Below are 18,838 nucleotides of genomic sequence, written 5' to 3' on the forward strand. Positions count from 1 at the left end.
GCCAAAAATCCAGTTTCAGTATCCAAATTTATTGGATGTTGAAGATTATCAAGTGGCCTTATTAGCAGTATTTATGTAGGCTGTAATGCTGTTTTCTTTTCTATTCAGAACGATTCTTTCTAACTCGTGATTATGTATCAATGTGGATTTCTGGTATGACCTTTTTTAATTCTTGTGATGTTTTGAGAGGTTTTTTTTTTTCATTAACGATGTTTTGTGGGGATGTTTACGACAGGCATGGCAAAAAATATTGGGTCTTGAATAACTTTTATTCATTTAAGCACAAAGAAATGTTCTATTTCGCTTGATAAATTTCAATAGAAGTACTCTTATTAGGTTGTAAATATGTGGATACTCCTATGGTAGAAAAACATCACTTGGGTATTTACCCAAATTAGGTTCCTGGTGATAGAGGTAGATATCAAAGACTTGTGGGGAGGTTAATTTATTTATCTCATCGTCCTGATATTGCATATGTTGTGAGTGTTGTAAGTTAGTTTATGCACTTGTCTAGTGAAGATCACATAGCTAAGGTGATGCAAATTTTAACATATTTGAAGCCTGCACCCAGTAAAGAAATACTTTATGGAAAAACGTCTGCGAAATTATGGCATATCTGAAGTCTGCATCCAGTCTAGGCTATCATTCAAGCCCTTAAGGTTCACATGACAATGGAATAACATTTGCGAAATTATTTCTTAAGGTTCAAGTTGTGATGATCGCTAAAGTTAACATGATTGTGAAATTGTTTTAGAATAGTTTTAAATTGATTAAAGCATTCTTTCACATGGGGGGCGAGTCAGGTGACAAATATTTGGTAGGGCCAACCAATACATATGAGTTTTATCTCTATTAGAAAGACAGTACACATGCGTGATAAGTAATTTGAAAACAAACATGTTTGGCTTAGCCAAGAAAAAAAGAAAACCTTAATTGTGGAAGAGCCTTCCAAGATGGGTGGACGCCTCCCAACATGCAATCCACTGTTGAATTTTGTGGCTTAATTTTATTCGGGCCTTCTATTTTGTCTGCCCATATTGTTTTGGTCCTTTAGCTACTCATGTGAAGGCCCATGTGATGGCTAGGGTTTAATTAGGCTAGGGTCGTAAGACAAGGTATGTCAAATCTCGTGGAACATCTCAAAGAGCGTCCCATGTTGTTCATAGAGGATCTCACTCCTGATTACTATTTGTTGTTCTAAGCTTTCAACTCCTCGAACTTAGCTTGAAGAGCAACTTTCTTTCTTTCCTTCAGTCACTGCCTCACGCTAGACACGAGAGGGGTGTCGTTCTGGGTGTTGTGGCTTCCTTGGCTCCCCATGTTGGAGAGGGATACATGATCAAAGAAGAGTGTCCAAACAATGGATACTAGCTTGACAAAGCTGATGAGAGTATGAATAAGTGTCGTTTCCCACAAACGACGCCAAATCTTGATGCACAAAATTGGAGATACTTTGGAACAAAGTAAAGTGTCAAGTTTATGACCTTTGCACGGTTACTCCGGTCATCTAAGTTGGGCTACGTCCGCGAAGGTAGATGATTTTTCAATAATAATATAGAGTTTACATGACACAATGGTCTAAGCATAATCATCATTAGCAAGCTCTAATGTGATCTTCTTTTATAGTTGAGAAGTCTCCGGCTTTCGTGCACAGTCGATGTGGGGCTCTAGGAGTTTTATTCAGACATTGACACGTGTCATACTGTGATTAGCCTCTTGATTGGAGGTAAATTCTTGTACTTCAGCATGGGTGTCTCAACATGAATCCCTCAATTAAAAAAGTGAATAAAAATTATGGGAGAAAATTGTGTTTTGTAAAACCCAAAACCAATTACCTTTACAGATAAAAATAACAAACATGTTACCAAGGAGAAAATTTCAGTATGACCGGTACACGGGATGATACACCACGTGTCATTATACAAATGGTGGGATATGTGTGCTAAAAAGTTAATAACTTAAAAAATAAAATTTCTCACCACTTCTATTTAAACATGTGGTATACCATTTGTATTCCCGTCCCTATGAAAAATTTCTCGTTAAGAAGAAAACTATTGCTTTCATATATGCTAAGTGTAGCATTGTCATCACCACCACGACGACCACCACCCCCCATCATCAATATCTGCATCACCATCACTATCGCCATTAGAATCTTCATAGCTTCCGTCATCAGAAATATCATCACCATCTACCGTAAACATCATCATTAGATTCATTACCATCACCAAGACCACCATCTGCATCACCTTCATTGTCGTCGTCGTCGTCCTTGCGACACCAATAATAATCTCGTACTACCTCCTCTGTTATCTGCACTCCTAGTTCTGGGGAACTCTTCCACTCAAGGCAGTTAATCTTCAACTCAGGGCATTTGTATATATGTACGGTTTTCAAGGATCGGAATTTGACAATGCAATTTCCAGAGAAGAAATCTTGCAGACGTGGTAGAGAGTAAAGTTTCAAACTTTGCAACTGGCTAAAACAAATCTCACCATCATTTTCTGCATCATCTGCATCTGATGTCGTTGCCCCTATTCCTCTCATTCTTTTACAATGCCCAACCGTCATTTCTCTTAGCCGCTTTAAAGTTTTGGCTATAGTGTAAGTTGTCAAATATTTCAATCTATGACAACCAACTACTTCCAAAGTTGTTAAATTCTTGAAGGGAATAGCAGATAACACCGGATCCTTCAATGCAGCACAAGCAACCACATGTAGAACTTTCAAGTTTGGAAAAACTGGGTCTGCCCCTGGGAAATTCTCGTTGTGTAGATGCCTCAACTTCCGCATTTCCTTAAGCTTCAAAACACTTAAATGTGGGAAGGTCACATCTGGATGTACACTATTCTCAAATAAAGAAACTTTCTGGTCGGAGTACTCAAACACCAACGATTTTAGTTTCCTAAACAACTGTGATGAGGATGGACCACACCATATCTCCATGTCTCTGCCTAAGTTCATGTTTTCCAAGTTGGGGAATGATACATCCTGCAATATTGCCAACGCATGAATGATAAACGACAAAAATAACGACAGAAGGAGATTTTTTCTATGAACTAGCTTGAAAAGCTAACTTTCGTTTAAGAAAATTATGTAATGTATTTTTACCTTGTCAATTAAGAACAGAGAGTGTTTAATTGGAGTGTAAAGACCTCCAAACTCATGCTTCTGGAAACTTGAAATTTCAGAGGCAAAAATGTCCAATTTACCACATTCCTTCACATCCACTTGTTCGAGTAGCGGCCATTCGGAAGCATGCATTCCTGGATAGAAGCTCTTAAGTTGGGCTAGACAGATAAATTCAATATTTGTTGATTTTGGAAACACAAACTTCGGCATCATTTCTAGTCCCTCTTCCTTGGAAATTATTTCCTCCACTCCAGAACAGAACTTCACTTTTAGCTCTCGTAGTTGCTGAAGACCTCTAGCCACTGAGCATGGAAAAATATATTTCAAACTCTTACAGTCATCTATAAATACCGAATCTAGATTTTCACAACCAGACATTTTCAACTGAGTCGTAGAGGTGTAAGGTGTTTCTTCGATCTCAAAAACCACCTCTAAACAACTGCACGAACTTATCAATAAACTTCCTAAAGCATTCAATCTTCCTGCAATGCTAGGTGTAAAGATGCTTATTAGACTATGGCATTCGATAACTTCAACATCTCTAAGTTTGTAGAAAGAGTCTGGAGCAAGTTGGTTGTGCCATACTGTAGTCAAAGTAGATAGCCTAAAGATGGACAATATCTCCAACTTTGGAAACCCTACCTGTATTCGAATTATACAAAATTGTTAAATTCTATTTTTTTTTTTTTTTTTTTTTTTTTTTTTTGGTCGAAGTGAATATATTAGACATAAGAATAATGATCAATAAAAGAGAAACAATAGTATAATAATTTTACCTTGTCGTCAAAAAGAAAGTATAGTTCTTCAGTCTCAAGTTTAGGTTCAAAGACAAATCCCTTCAGTTCTGTACAATTCTTCAATTTCAAACTCTCCAAAGATGGAAACTGGACATTACAACTTACTGAGCAGAATCTAGAGAGTTTTGGAAGATCTCTTAGCTTCATATGTTGTAGCTTACAAAACATGCCATCCGTTTTTTCTTCACCATATTCTTTTGTTGAAACTATCTCTTCCATTGATTCACATCCGGTTATCTCTAGTTTTTTAAGTTGTACAAGATTCCTAGCCATGGGAGACGATAACACAAAAGTTAAACCAGTACATTGATCCACCACCAAGCTTGTTAAGTTCGGCAACACAACCTGCAGTATTTGTACATTCCATTTTTAAGAGAAGAGAACTCACATTAATTGTTATTATCTAGTCAAATAGTATCTTTAGATGAAAAAATTATACCAATAGATATTTCTCAATACGCACTGGATAAAACTGAACCACTTCAAATGATCAAATATATGTAAATTTAGCCAGACAAAATCTAGAAGTTCTATGGTGCTTGTTTCATGTTTCTTTGTAAATTATATCGCTCAAATAAATAAATAAATAAATAAGAAGTACTAATGGCATAAATGGGAAAGAATGACACCAAAGGCATACCTCCTCAGTAATGATATGTGTAAATTGGGCATTGTTTTTCACATGGAGATGCTTGAGTTGTTGAAAATCTTCACTACCTGAGTGGTACACAACATTATCAGCTCCCTCCGACCCATCCAAGTACAAATCTTCACATGATCTCTTCAACAACATTTCTAGACCATGGTCCAATTCACAGCCAGTTGGGAGGTGGAGCTTCAATGTATTGAGGGTTTCATCCACATCGTCCCATTTTGGCGCAGTGCCGATTAGTATTTGGTATCTTTTTAACTTGTCTGTGAACAAGTCCGTCGGAATACTGCTAGCATCTGGAACATGTATGCTTAATGCAGCTAAACGAGGCAAGTCCTTCAGTTCCAAAATGCTAGCGTTACTTCTTTCTCCGGTGACTCCTTCTGGCACCCATCCGGTGAAGCTGTTTTTCATTCTCAAGTCTTCTAGACTTTTCAAACTTGATATAACATTAGGTGAAATCACTTTGAGTTCAGAGCACCAGCTTAAATCGAGTAGTCGAAGACGAGTCAATTTCCCTATTTCTTTCGGCAACTCTTTAAGCTTGGAATATATAAAGCTGAGAATTTCTAGTTGCGATAGCTGTCCGACTAGAGTTATGTCTCCCAACACGCATTGATCCAAACACAATGTACGAAGATTTTCTAGGAGCAGAAGAGATGGAGGTAACGACCAAATATGCACATTGGTAAAATCCATAACTTTAAGCTTTCTCATCTCCTCAAAAAAGTTACCTGGGATTTCAAGCAAGTCACCATCATATTGCAAATGAAAAAACTCCAGTTGTTGGCATTTCAAAACTTCAGGAAGCCTAGGCTTGTTTTTGCAAGGCAAAGAGATCATTGTGCAATTTTCCAAAAAATCCTTATTGTTTGGCCATTCCTTCAACTCATCTCCATATGTTCTTAATAAGGCACGTTGGCCTTTGGATGCAATCGAGATGGCAACATCGCGTACCATATCATGCATTGTGAATGATGTATTATCCTCGGATTCGAGTAACAGACAAGAATCCTTAAGCTCTTCAATCCACGAGTGCAATGCATATTGTGCGTGCTCCACTGAGTCAATGCTATTAAACAAACCCAAACCAATTGTATATTTCAACAAGTTTGTCAAAGTAGCATAGGCTCCCCCAAGACGTACCAAAATTCCACATATCAAGAATAGGGGCTTAAGCTTTTGATCATCCAATTGATTGTAACTCCACTCTAAAGCCGAGTATGCTTCTTGTTCGCTTGAGTGTTCGTTGTCAAACACTTTTAGGCATCTCAAGCCATCCCTCCATACTGGTAAAGTACTTCTATTTCTTATAGAGCTTGCGACTGTGACAACCAAAACTGGCAAACCTCCGCATTTTTTGGCTACTTCAGTTGCCATAGTTTGTATGTTGGGATTTTTAACAACACCACCTGCCTTCGTCTCAAATAAACGCCAAGCTTCTTCCTCATTTAAAACTTGAAGCGCAAAGTCTTTTTGCAACCGCTTCTCTGAGGATAGCAATTTTCGAGTTCTGGATGTCAACAGTATTCTACAAGTCGGCAGACAAGGAAGTCCTACACTCTGCAAGTCAATGCTTTCCCAAATGTTGTCTAAAATTACAAGAACTTTCTTGGCTTTTATCCTGTTACACAGACGAAGTGCTCTGTCTGACATAGTTTCGCTTTCATAAACTTCCATACCTAACTTTCTGGCAATTTCTTTTTGAATTCCTTCAAGGTCCGGATTTTGCACACTTCTTACCATAACCGCATCAGCAAATAACTTTTCTTTTACAGCTTGCCTAAGGACTTCTTCAACCAGTGTGGTCTTCCCCACGCCTCCAATACCATACACCAAAATCAGGTCGGTATTAGGAATTCTCAGTTCATCCATGATTTCCTTTACAATTGAAGTCCGCGAATCAAATACCTCATACTGTTTGTGAGAAACCATGGATACCTCTTGTGGGCGGACATTGTACGAAATGATAGCGAAATCTCTTCTTGCGTAGAGCTCAACAACCGCCTGCTCCAACTTTGTTGATCTCCTGCCTAGCTTGTAACGGAGCACCGGATTTGGACAAACCCCACGGAGACAGCTCATCTTTGCTTGCGTATCAGGCTTGCATAATTCGTTCGCCTTCTCGGTGATCTCAACCACGCTTTTCCGCCAGTTCAGGACGTCAGTGTGGATTTTTTCACCTTTTTCTTCAGCTCCAACAACCTCGCGCTCTAGCCGCTCTCTAGCGGCACTCAATTCGTTCACTTGAGTCTGTAGACTCTCGAGGTTTCTTTTGCAGTGAAGTAGGTAACCCACTTGGCGTATAGCTGGTTCAACTGCATACTCGGCAACTTTTTCGACAATTTGATTAACAATCTCCATGCCTGCTGATGAATACAAAATAAATTAGAAAAAAAGGAGCTCAAGAAATACTTTGCTTTTCTAATTGACTTAGGAGTAATCTTTCAACAACTTATAAATAAACACAGTACATTTCAAAGCGTATTATGAAAAACGGAAAATTCTATTCCACTTCTTGAAAAAGATTACTTTTTGAAGAAAACATTGTCTAAGATTAGAAACTAACTCTAGTTTTTTGGCATTTAATTGTAATTTTTGAATATTAATTACGTTTTAATAAAGTGGGGCCCAGTAACACAATTGGTTTTTATCTCTATTAAAGAAATGATACAAGTTAAGGTAAAATTATGTGGTAAGAGTAGCGTTTTTGTTTTCAAAAAGTTCAAAGCAATGGTTGAACTACAACATGGACTAAAAATAAAAAAGCTTAGAAGTGGTAGAGGTGGCGAATATACCTCAATTGAGTTCAAGGAGTTATGTGAGGATATAGGACTACAGAAACAACTAACTGTTGCTTACTCATCATAGTAGAATGGTATTACAGAGAGGAAAAATTAGACGGCGATGCCACATTCATTTTGGAGTGAGGCAGTTAAAACAGTAGTCTATCTTCTCAACAGATATCCAATAAAGACACTTGATAAAATGAATCCTTTTGAAGCATTTAGTGGTAGGAAACTTGGTGTGAAGCATCCAAGGGTGTTCTATTTGTTATGCACAGATGCCAACACAATTGAGACACAAACTTGAAGACAACACCACGAAATGCATCTATGTGGGATATAGGAGTTAAGAGAAAGGGTATAGATTTTTCAACCTTGAAACTTACAAGGTGATTATTTTGAGGGATGTCATAATTAATAAAGACGCTGTTAGGAATTGGGATAAAAAGATTGAAGATATCATCTTAGTACCACTTAGACTTGATGAAGTGGAATGTGAAACACAAATTGAGAGTGAAATTGTGTCTGAAATTTAGTCTCCCCAACGTTTAAGTTCAACACTAGAGGACCTAGAAGTGCAAGACTCTCCCTTAGGATCAACTTCATTAAGAATGAGGAGGTTGAGTGAGATTTATGCAACCTGCAACTATCGTATAGTGGAACCTGAAAGCTTTGAAGAAGTTGAGAATGACCAATCTTGGCAGAAGGCAATGAACGATGGAATTGTATGATTGAGAAAAACTCAACTTGGGAACTTGTGAATAGACCAAGGAACAAACTAGTGATAGGTGTGAAAGGCATCTATAAGACCAAATTGAATCTAGATGGCTTTGTACAAAAGAACAATGTAAGACTAGTTGCTAAGGGTTATTTCCAACAACCTGGAATGAATTTCAATGAAACCTTTGCTCTAATGGCAAGGTTGGACACTATTAGGACTTTAATTGCTTTGGCCACACATAAATTCAGCTTTTCTCAATAGCATATTGGAATAAGGTTTTGTGGTTCCAAATAAAGATGAGAAGTTGTTCAAATTGAGGTAGGCACTGTATGGACTGAAGTAAGCACCAAGGTCTTGGTATAGTGAACTTGACTACTACTTCAGCAAGAGAGGTTTTAGAAAAAGTTCAAGTGAGGCAACAATTTATACAAAGACGGGAAAAGGCTCAGAAAAGCTAATTGTGTTTATCTATATCGATGATGCGGTGTTCACTGGAAGCAATGAAGCTATGATTTCTGAACTCATAGAGGATATGATGAAGCATTACGAAATGACTAATTTGGGATTTCTTCATTACTTTCTGGGAATTGGAGTGATTCCAGAATCCAGTAGTATTTTCATACATCAGCAAAAATATGCACAGACCTTACTTGAGAAATTTGGAAGGAAATGATGCAAGTCAGTTACTACCCCATTGATTACAAATGAAAAAGTGTAAAAATGATGGAACTGAAGTTACCGATGAGAATTTGTACAAGAAAATTGTTGGCAGTCTACTCTATTTGACAGCAACAAAAGTTGATATCATGTTTGTAGCAAACCTACTATCAAGATTTATGCATAGTATAACAAAGATTCACATGGAAATTGCAAAAAGGGTCCTCAGATACATCTCATGAACCTTGGATTTTGGACTCAAGTATACAAAGTGAAAATGCAGATCTAACTGGCTTTTGTAATAGTGACTGGGGTGGAAGTGAGGATGATATAAGAACTACCTCAGGTTATGTCTTTACATTTGGATATGGGATATTTTCTTGGGCTTCAGTCAAGCAACAAAGTTTTGCACTGTCCATCACAGAAGCTGAGTATGCGAGTGCTGCTAAAGCAACATTTCGAGCTATATGGCTAAGATTTGTTCTGAATGATTTTCGGGAAATGCAATTGGATGCCACACCGTTCATGTGTGACAACAACTATGCAATAACCAAGACTAAAAATCATGTGTTCCATCAGAAGACTAAACACATTAAAAGAAAATTTCATTTCATCCTAGGGGCATTGCTGGAAAACACAATTGAGTTGTTGTACTGCAAGTTTGAAGATTAGACTACAGATATTTTCAGCAAAACTCTGCCTAAAAACATATTTGTTTATTTGAGAGGACTACTTGGAGTCAAAGCATAATCCATTTAGAAGGGAATGTTGGAGCTAAATGAGATTTGGTTTTGATCCTACAACTTGGAACACAAGAAATTTGTTTGTGTTTGTTTGCTTGAATTCCATTAGGCTAGTGTTATGTAGCTGCTAGTGTTACTTTGTTGTTAGTGAACTAGGTGTGGACTTGGTTTCATTAGACGAGTGTATGCACCAAATTAGTTTTTTTAGATTGAAGGGTTCAGAGTAATTGTCTTTGTTTGGTAGTGAAGGAGAAGAGATAAAATTGTATGAAGGATGTTGAGCTGCTATTATTAGCTCAAGCATTTCATCTCTAAAATTCTCTTATTTGTTCTTCATTCTTTTTCAAGATTTCTTCACTTATGTACACTAAACTATTGCAGATTTAACATAAACACGATACATAATCAATACACTGACTGAAAAGTACAAGCTTGCATGGCACCATATTTGGAAGCAAACCAAATGCCATAAATGAGATCCAAGAGTCCAACTCAAATCAAATACGGTTATAATTAAATAACGTACCCTTAGCTCTATTGGTTATGGATGAAGTGAGTTGATCTTCAATATTTACGTTCCTTGGAGCACCAATGCAAATCGGTTGTTCTGTAAATTAAGAATAAGCTAATGAAGTAAGAAGGAGGAGTAATAATTTCTTTCTTTCTTGCAAAGTTCTTTTGGATAGAATTGCAATTTGCTAACCAAAAGCAAAAACAACTAAGAAATCTAAAAGCACTAAGTTTTATATTCTTCTTCTAATTTAACAACTTGTGTACTCTAAAACTAGGTTATCAAATGGGCCCTAAACTGCATGTAAAATTGTGTACTTCACTAAGGTCAATTAAAAAAAAATGCAGGTCACCAATTAGGATGGCCTATAAAGTTATGCCTGCGAGTTGCCGGGAGATTAAAAATTGTAAGAGATATCGTGTTTCGAAGATGCAAAGAGTTTGCCAAATTAGGCAAAAATATTTTGCTTCAACGCTAAAAGCTTTTGTCCAATATTTGTTGATTGTTAAGGAAGCATCCTAGGAAAGGAAATAAAAATATTGAAACACATGAAGCAAATTTATATGACAATAGAATTATACTACAAAGAAAAAAAATGGTAGAGTAGGGTTACCTAGTTTTATTTATTTATTTTATTGTTGTGTGGATTGGAGTCGGGTTTTGTACCAATTGGAGAGGACGTTTTTTCAGCAATTCAGCAGGACTTCACCACCACCAACATTCTTAGCTAGATAGTGAACGTTGTATGAGGCATCATTATTATCTACAAACATGGAATTTGAAAAGATATAACTGTTAATTCAAGCTTGAACCAACTTTTGCCTATTTACAATGAAAAAAAAACAAATCATAATTTCAACTCACTCTCTCATCAGAATGTACAAGATAATCTGAATTAAAAAATTGAACCCAAAAAAAATATTAAAATTTTGATATTTATAAATCTAAAAATCGCACTCTCAAATTTAAACAAAACAAACTCCATAGATGTGTGTTTTTTATGTTATAATCTCAAGTAAAATAGACTTACATACAGTTGTTGTAAAACAACACTTGTATAACACCTATACCAAAATTTACTCACATTCTTAGTTGTAAGTTATTGATTTGGTGAAAGTTGATGACTCATTTAATGTATTGATACATTCGTAGTTTTTTAATCAATTTTTACATACAATGAATAATATGGGTTCTATATTTACACTCATTCTTTCTAAATTTCTATTCTCAGATTTTTATTTATTTTAATTCATAAGAAAACAATTTTTTTTAAAAGAAACAAAAAAAAGGCAGAGAATGCAGTAATTAACATATTCACTAGGCTAGGAAAACTAAAGTCAAATAAGTTACTCAATGTTGATATAGCTGGTGAGTCTGCTTGATTGTGGCGATAAGAGGTTGAAATGCTTATGTGAATCTTTTCGGTTCCCAAAATGAATGAATAACTATGACTTGCCACCAGTTGTCCTTTAAAAAAAAAAATTATCCATAAGTTCCAAAAAATTGAAACTTGTAATAATGACAAAAAGCATATCTGATGAAAGGAATGATAAATGATAATTTTTTTTTTTTTAGAAATATCTTCAATTTTTATACTATTATATACTTCAGCCCCAAACGGCACATGAAGTTACAAAAAGAAGGAAAAGGATCTCCTCCTGATTTATTATGTGGAGATCATAAGAATTTTTACATTTCAACCGTTTATCGTGTATCGTGCAGTTATAAATTATTTAACTTTTATCATTTTAAATTAAACACAAATAATATTTGACGAAAATTAATCACCTATTACATAATAAACGGCTGGGATGTGAGGATCTATACGATCATCACCTAATGGATCCGAAGGGTTCCTTTTCCCAAAAAAGAATCGAAAGAAGGAGAAAATGTGAAATTCCCAGATTAGTGTTACACAACAACACTAGCAATCACCTTGTGTATGTTTAAAAAAATAGTTTAAATAAAGTTTTGTTGGAAAATAGCATTAGCATGCCAGCTGTCAGCGACTTGAGCACTATGGAGAGAATAATTTGCTTCAGTGTTCTTGAATTTGCAAACATTTGGAGCACATAATTGTTGTTGTGTGTCACTACCAATGGAGTTGAGAATAGCTGGCACCAAAAAAAGCAAATAATTTGTTATTAAGCATGCAGACAATATATTTCACACTTATCAAAACAATTATTTCTATTAAATACAAATTAAAGCAGATTAAATATCTATCTTATTTACTAAAACTAATGCACGGTGGAACAACACAATGATATACTTAACATATAAATTCTTTTACTTTTCACACACTTTTTTAATTTTAGACTGTTAGATTAGATGATTTTTATTAGTATAATTTTCTATCAAAACATGGTGAAAACACATTTTTCTAAACTTAATCATCAAGTGAGTTGAGAATGATAAAATTATAAGGAATTTTAACGAAAAACTTGCGGTACTGTTCACTTTAACGAAAAACCATATTTTTACACTAAAAAGTCAATCATAATACTATTCATTTTACTTTTTATTTTGTCCTTATCATTAAAATTCAAAGTTTTCAAGTTCTTTTCATTAATTTTCCTAAAATTATATTGGTAAATTTGTATAGAAAAGATGAAATACCTCAGGACAAATAGATTGGTAACTATTATAGTAAAATATTAATTAATTGAAATCGAATTTGATGACATTTTTTTCAATGGATTTTGCTTTGTTCTACACATTAGATTATCTTGATTAGAGGACGATCAAATATGTAATTTAGGGGTATTCAATTAAATTTTTAAGTGATTATATGAAATTGAACATGTATTCAATTATGATTTTAAGATGGATTATTAAAATTCTTTGAAATTCAGTAGTATTCAATTAAGATTTAAAAAAAAAATTATATCATTCTAAGTGTATTCAATCAGAAATTAAGAAATTAATTTTAAAGAATTTGAAAAAGTTGAGGAATTTGAGAGAATTTGAGAGAATTTTAAGTATACACAAATCTTACATCTTCTTATGAAATTTTGAGATAATTGAATTAAAATTTATATAAAAACTCTACAAATCAATTAACTCTATAAAAATACTTGAATTTATAAAATTCATTAAAATCTTTCAAATTCTCAATTGAATATACCCTCCTAACACTAGACAATTCATCGTAAAAACATAGAACCATTAAACCTTACTAAAAATATGAACTATTATCTTTATTATTATGTATATAATCATATCACAAACAATCCCGTGATATGTCATAAATTCATAATATCATGAGGGCATAGACACATACAATTATCAAGAAGAACACAAAACCATTAACACACTTCTCCACCGCCTTGACCCCTTCGCTTTTGGGTGAGTTTGGGTGGTGTTTGGAGGTGATACGGTGGTAGTTCTCGGTTTTGCCGAGAGGGAGAAGGAGAGTTGCAGAGGGGGACAGATGGTATGAGAGAGAATGACCGTATTGGGAGATGGGGGAGTCTGAGTGTAATAAGAGAGTAAATGACGCGTGGGAGGGAGGGAGAGAGGAATTGGTGGGAGTGCAATGATAAGTCAGATGGATTGGACGGGTGATAGAAACGGAATTGGATTCTCTTTATGTACACAAGCTCAGGAGCTTGCTAATCGTTGGATTTTGATTTAAGAATTATAATTATTATAATTTTTAAAGAAATTCTCTGTTTACAATCGTTGAATCAAAATTCAACAAACCATCAACAAGCTTCTGAGTTTGTGCTAAGGAGAGAATCCAATTCCGAGCTCAGAAGAGAATCCAATTCCGATAAAAGCCAAAGGAAAATTCCAAAGGTCCAACTGGAGGGCACAACAACGAAGAAAAAGGAAAAAGATGACAGACGCGTGGAATGAGAGGGCATAAAATGTCTTTTCAAGTATTTATATTATTATGATTAACATAATTATAATAATTATCTTCCGAATAATTGGAATTATTTTAACATTTTATTATTCAAAGAAGGTGTTCGAATGCAAAGCCACCTAACTAGGCCTAAGATCATGCATGCCTACATGCTGTTATTCATTATTTTGTTATTATCTTTTGGATCAGGAATCGAAATGGGTGGTCAGCAGGTGGAGCAAAATCAGTGGAGTGCATAGTCAGATAGATTGGATGGGTGATAGAAATCAGAGGAAACTTCCAGAGATCCAGCTGGAGGGCAGCCTCGGCACAACAACTAAGAAAAAGAAAAAAGATGATGGACGCGTGTAAACTGTAGAGAAGGTATGGAAACGCGCATGACTGGCCAAGAGTGAAGGAAACTCGCCAAAAGTTGGAGAGATTTTATCATTTACGAGATAGTACATCACGTGTTATTATATAAATAGTGAGATATATATTTTAAAAAATTAATAACTTATAAAATAAAATTTTTCACTGATACATAATGTATCACTTATGTTCTCATCACAATAAAAAATTTCTTCAAAAGTTGAAGAAAAATAATAAAGAAAAAAGGGAACGGTTGAGGGGAAGTGGGGTCCAGCCCGATGGGTTGCCGGTCGCCCATGTGCAATCCCAATTGCATTATTTTTTTGATCGGGCCGTATTTATCTGCATTATTAGTTGATCTAACGGTCTTAATTCAAAATTATTTAATTTAAAATTTATAAAAATATTAAATTTAACGGGATGAGATTGAATATGATAAATTCAACAAAAAAAAGAAAAAAAAAAATTCTACAGTCCAAAATTAAGAAACTGCAATTATATGCCTAGACCTAAAACTTCGGTCAACTTCTCGGGATTCTAAATGGGTATACAAGAATAGAAACAATCGGTTCCAATGTAGCCAAATAAACTCAATTTTCTGCGACATTTTAGGAAGCCATCTATATATAGAGGGATGATTCAGGCTGCTATAATCACTTATTATGTATATGTCTGCTTTTCAGAGTCTTTCTTGCAGTTTACTCTTTATGTGCACTCTGGCATGCTAAATTTTAGCTAAACCCACAGAAATCATGAAAGAACCTAGGGGTGGGCATAAAAACCGCCAAACCGCAAAACCGCATCGAACCGTAAGAAAAAAAACCGAAAAAAACCATGTTGACCGGAAAAGTCAACTTTGAGTGAAAAACCGAACCGAACCGTTCAAACCGGTTCCGGTTCCGGTTTCAAATGACCAAGAACCGGCCGAACCGAACCGAACCGTTTTATTAATAATAAATAAATAAATTATATATACACACACATGTCATGGTATAATAGGTTGAAAAATTGTGTACAGGAGCTGCTGCTTCTTGCTTGCTCTCTGAAGTCTGAAAACTTGCAATTTGTTTCATCATTTTTTTGTTTGTTGACTGATTGACCAGTGCATATGTATTTTAGTTGTCTCTTTTTGTTGACTTGGTGCCACTACCAAAGACATTTGCATTAAAAAAGATGTGTTGTATGCAACTTTATGTAATCAGTTTTAGAAGATGTATTTGAATGCATAATGATTTGGTGTTCAAATAATTTATTATTAGGAACCGTAAACCGGCAAGAACCGAATCGGAACCGGTGTAGACCGAACCGTAATGTTCTAGTCATAAATTTAAGTGGAACCGCACCGAATCGAACCGTTAATATATTTCGGTTCCGGTTCCAATTTAGGGGTGGAACCGCACCGAACCGCACCGAACCAAATTTATTCGTGTTCGGGGTGCAATGATGAGTCCGGCTTTTTTAATTCTTGTGATATTTTGATGGGTTGTTTTTTTTTTTTTTCTTTTTTGTCCCTACAACGATACTTTACTTTGAGGGGGGAATTTGGGCTAAACTAGATAATATGTCATACATAAATAGGTATTGAACTTGTTATTTATATTAGTCGAACATGAAACTTGTCATTTACTAATATAGAAGAGTATCATTGGATTATAGTGTTACTACATCTACAAAGATCGTTAGAACCTTTCAAATGTAAAAGATTGTTTTTTATGTTTTCGCGTCTTTCGTTCCAACTTTAATATTGTGTCATTTATAGATTATCACATGAGTAAAATATCAAGTTGACTTCCAATTATTTATATTATTATAATTATCATAATCATAATAATTATCTTTCGAATAGTTGGGATTATCTTGATATTTTATTATCTAGAGAAGGTGTTCGAATGCAATCACATTTACGATGCCAAAGTAGTTCAGATGATTAAAAGTATTTACTCTGTATCCAATACCTCAAGTCTAATTTCCTCATCTTCTATATCACTAGTACAAAATAGAAAAATAAAATTTGAGGGGTTGTTAGAGTGTACTCCCCCATCTTCCCATTACATTACACCACACTGGTAGTGACGTAGTGGGCTACAAGTAAAGGCACACTTCACATATTAAAAATTATTCAAAAGGTGTTTAGGCCCAAACAGTAAGTAGTTTGGTTATTTAGGGTTGGAGATAAGATTGTATGGAAATTGAGGCCCATAAACCATCCCACCATGATAGAGATATCCACATCATGAAAAGTCCCCCACAAGAACAACAAAAAGTGATAATTCTCTATATTTTTTTGGGAGAAAATCTATCACAACATTTAATATTTGAGGAAGTGTGAACCTCCTTTAAGGAAAAGGATTATTGCTGGATCTTTTTTCTAGGGATCCTAGGGATCATGCGATCGTAATCGTTTATCGTACATCATATTGTCATAAATCATTTCAAAATTTAAAATTTAAAATTAAATATAAATAGTCCTAACAAAAATTGACCGCACGATGTACGATAAACGGTCACAATCGCAAGATCCATAGGATCCTCAGGAAAAGGATCCGGCTTGGATCCTTTTCCCTCTTTTAGGTGCAACAAACTCCATGATTTTAGCTTAAATCACGGAAATGGGGCACTAATCAAATGATGGTACCTTAATCCTAATGATTGTCGAGAAACTATGTTATTATTGTGTTATATTATGTGTAATTTAACCAGAAAGGGGAAAAAAAAAAGGTTGCTGCAACGAAGAAACTGCAAGTGTGCAGGAGACTGACTCTAATTTAATCAAAATGAAAACAATGAACGAATTGCGGAAACGGAACTATCTTTCTAGGCAAAATTTGACCATAGAGAAAATGCTAGATCATGAAGAGATAGGAGTGGGACTTCATAGGATTCAGAGCTTAGACTCTGTTCTAGGCTTACCAGCCTAGGCTGCCATACTAACCCTTAAGGTTCACATGACAATGGAATAAGGATTACACGACTATTTCTTAAGATTCAAGTGGTGATGATCGCTAAAGTTAACATGATTGTGAACTTGTTTTAGAATACTTTTAAATTGATTAAAACACTTTTACATGGGGTGCGAGTAAAGTGACAAATTAACACATTTGATAGGAACCACCAATACTTATGGGTTTCATCTTTATTAGAAAAATAATACACATACGTGATAAGTAATTTGAAAACAAACCCTTTTGGCTCAGCCAATAAAAACAGAAAACCTTAATTATGGCAGAGCGTTCCAGGATGGGTGGACGTCTCCCATACAAGCTGAGACTGAGATTGATCCAAAACAAGAAAACATCCGGCACCCCTAATGTCCCAAAGAGGTATTGCAGCATCACATTCACCTATAAGAGCAACTCCAGCCCATGCCCAATGGACTGGCACCAAGTGAAGAAAATGGACTGGCACCACATTTTTCTGCTCCAGCCCGTGCAATTGACTGGCACCCAGCCCGTGCCAGTCAACAGCCCAGCCCAAAATGGACAGACCCATTCCCCGGTCTGTTTCTTGGCGCGTGCAACACACGCGGGTTGCGGGGCGAGTAGTCGACAGGCGTTGCAGGCGGCGGGGCCCGCGTGCAGGCCAACTTGCAGTCGTCCGGGAATGTGCTACGTGGCCACCTTAGAGCCGTTGGATTTCCAACGACTAGTTTTTGTAGGCCGTTGGATTTCCAACGGTAAAAAAAATTTAAATTTAAATTTTAAATTGGACCGTCCGATCACAGATCAACGGTCCACGTTTATTTCACCAAAAATTAAAAAAAAAAAAAAAAAAAGGCCCAACGGTCAGAAATTTGACCGTTGGCCACGTGGCAGCGTGTTGGCTGTTGGATTTGATTATTTTTCAAATCCAACGGTCCAGATTAATTACAACATTAAAATTTATTAAAAATTAATTAAAAATGTCAAATTTTTTTTAAAAAATACAGAAAAATTTTAAAAAATTAATTTTTTTTTTCTATAAATACCTAACCCTCATCTTCCACCTTACACCACATTTCAATATTTTCTACACTTTCTACACTTTCTACATTTGAATATTTTGTACACTTTGAGAGAAAAAAATGACTTCGTGGAAGCTCAGTGAAGATGTTACGTTGTGTGAATGTTGGGTTCGCACTACTCATGACCCGATTACGGGTAATGAGATGGATAAGCGAGAAATGTGGAGTAAAATTACGAAATCGTTCAACGATATACATGGAAAAGATGTACATGGAAAAGATGCCAGATCTAGTCAAGGTCTTCAAGGTCGTTGGAAAAAACTCAACGCATCCTTTACTTGTTGGAAAAACGCCCTCTCTCATGCTTCTGGTAATTTGCGTAGTGGGACAAGTTTAGCGGATGAGGTAACAATATTTTTATTTATTTATATGCATTCCACCCGATTTGATTATTTTAATTTATTTAATTTCTTCTGTAATTTTTATGTAATATGCATTCCAAATACTTATGTAATTTTTATGTAATATGCATTCCAAATACTTATGTAATTTTTATATAATTTTTATGCATTCCACAATTCTTATGTAATTTTTATGTAATTTTTATAGACACTACAAGCACAAGCATTCTACAATGCAAAGAACCATAACAAATCATTCAACAAATGAGAATGTTG

General features: G+C 35.4%; 1 protein-coding gene across 8 annotated transcripts; it reads right to left on the bottom strand.

Moving 5' to 3' along the window:
• Window positions 1-1,810: 1,810 nt before the first annotated feature.
• Window positions 1,811-13,822, bottom strand: LOC137717344 (putative disease resistance protein At4g27220). 8 transcript variants are annotated; one of them, XM_068456674.2, is made up of 9 exons: window positions 13,283-13,822; window positions 11,935-12,113; window positions 11,350-11,466; window positions 10,666-10,762; window positions 10,015-10,095; window positions 4,570-6,947; window positions 3,909-4,274; window positions 3,112-3,774; window positions 1,811-2,991 (listed from the first exon to the last, which is right to left on the bottom strand). In XM_068456674.2, exons 6-9 carry the CDS (start codon window positions 6,943-6,945, stop codon window positions 2,185-2,187), a joined length of 4,212 nt encoding a protein of 1,403 aa, XP_068312775.2. In that variant the 5' UTR covers window positions 6,946-6,947; window positions 10,015-10,095; window positions 10,666-10,762; window positions 11,350-11,466; window positions 11,935-12,113; window positions 13,283-13,822; the 3' UTR covers window positions 1,811-2,184. The 8 variants fall into 8 exon arrangements, with proteins under 8 accessions (XP_068312775.2, XP_068312776.2, XP_068312772.2 ...); XM_068456675.2 differs by having other exon boundaries at window positions 4,570-6,950; XM_068456671.2 differs by having other exon boundaries at window positions 4,570-6,950; window positions 10,613-10,762.
• Window positions 13,823-18,838: the final 5,016 nt, after the last annotated feature.

This window comes from Pyrus communis, chromosome 8 (genome assembly GCF_041283825.1).
Source record: "Pyrus communis isolate YQ-2024b chromosome 8, ASM4128382v1, whole genome shotgun sequence".
Taxonomy (NCBI): domain Eukaryota; kingdom Viridiplantae; phylum Streptophyta; class Magnoliopsida; order Rosales; family Rosaceae; genus Pyrus; species Pyrus communis.

Coding starts and splice junctions, on each gene's coding strand:
- LOC137717344 (XM_068456674.2), bottom strand. CDS start 6,945: ATGGAGATTGTTAATCAAATTGTCGAAAAAGTTGCCGAGTATGCAGTT. Junction 4,275..4,569: donor CACATATCATTACTGAGGAG/GTATGCCTTTGG, acceptor CAAATACTGCAG/GTTGTGTTGCCGAACTTAAC. Junction 2,992..3,111: donor CTCTGTTCTTAATTGACAAG/GTAAAAATACAT, acceptor GCAATATTGCAG/GATGTATCATTCCCCAACTT.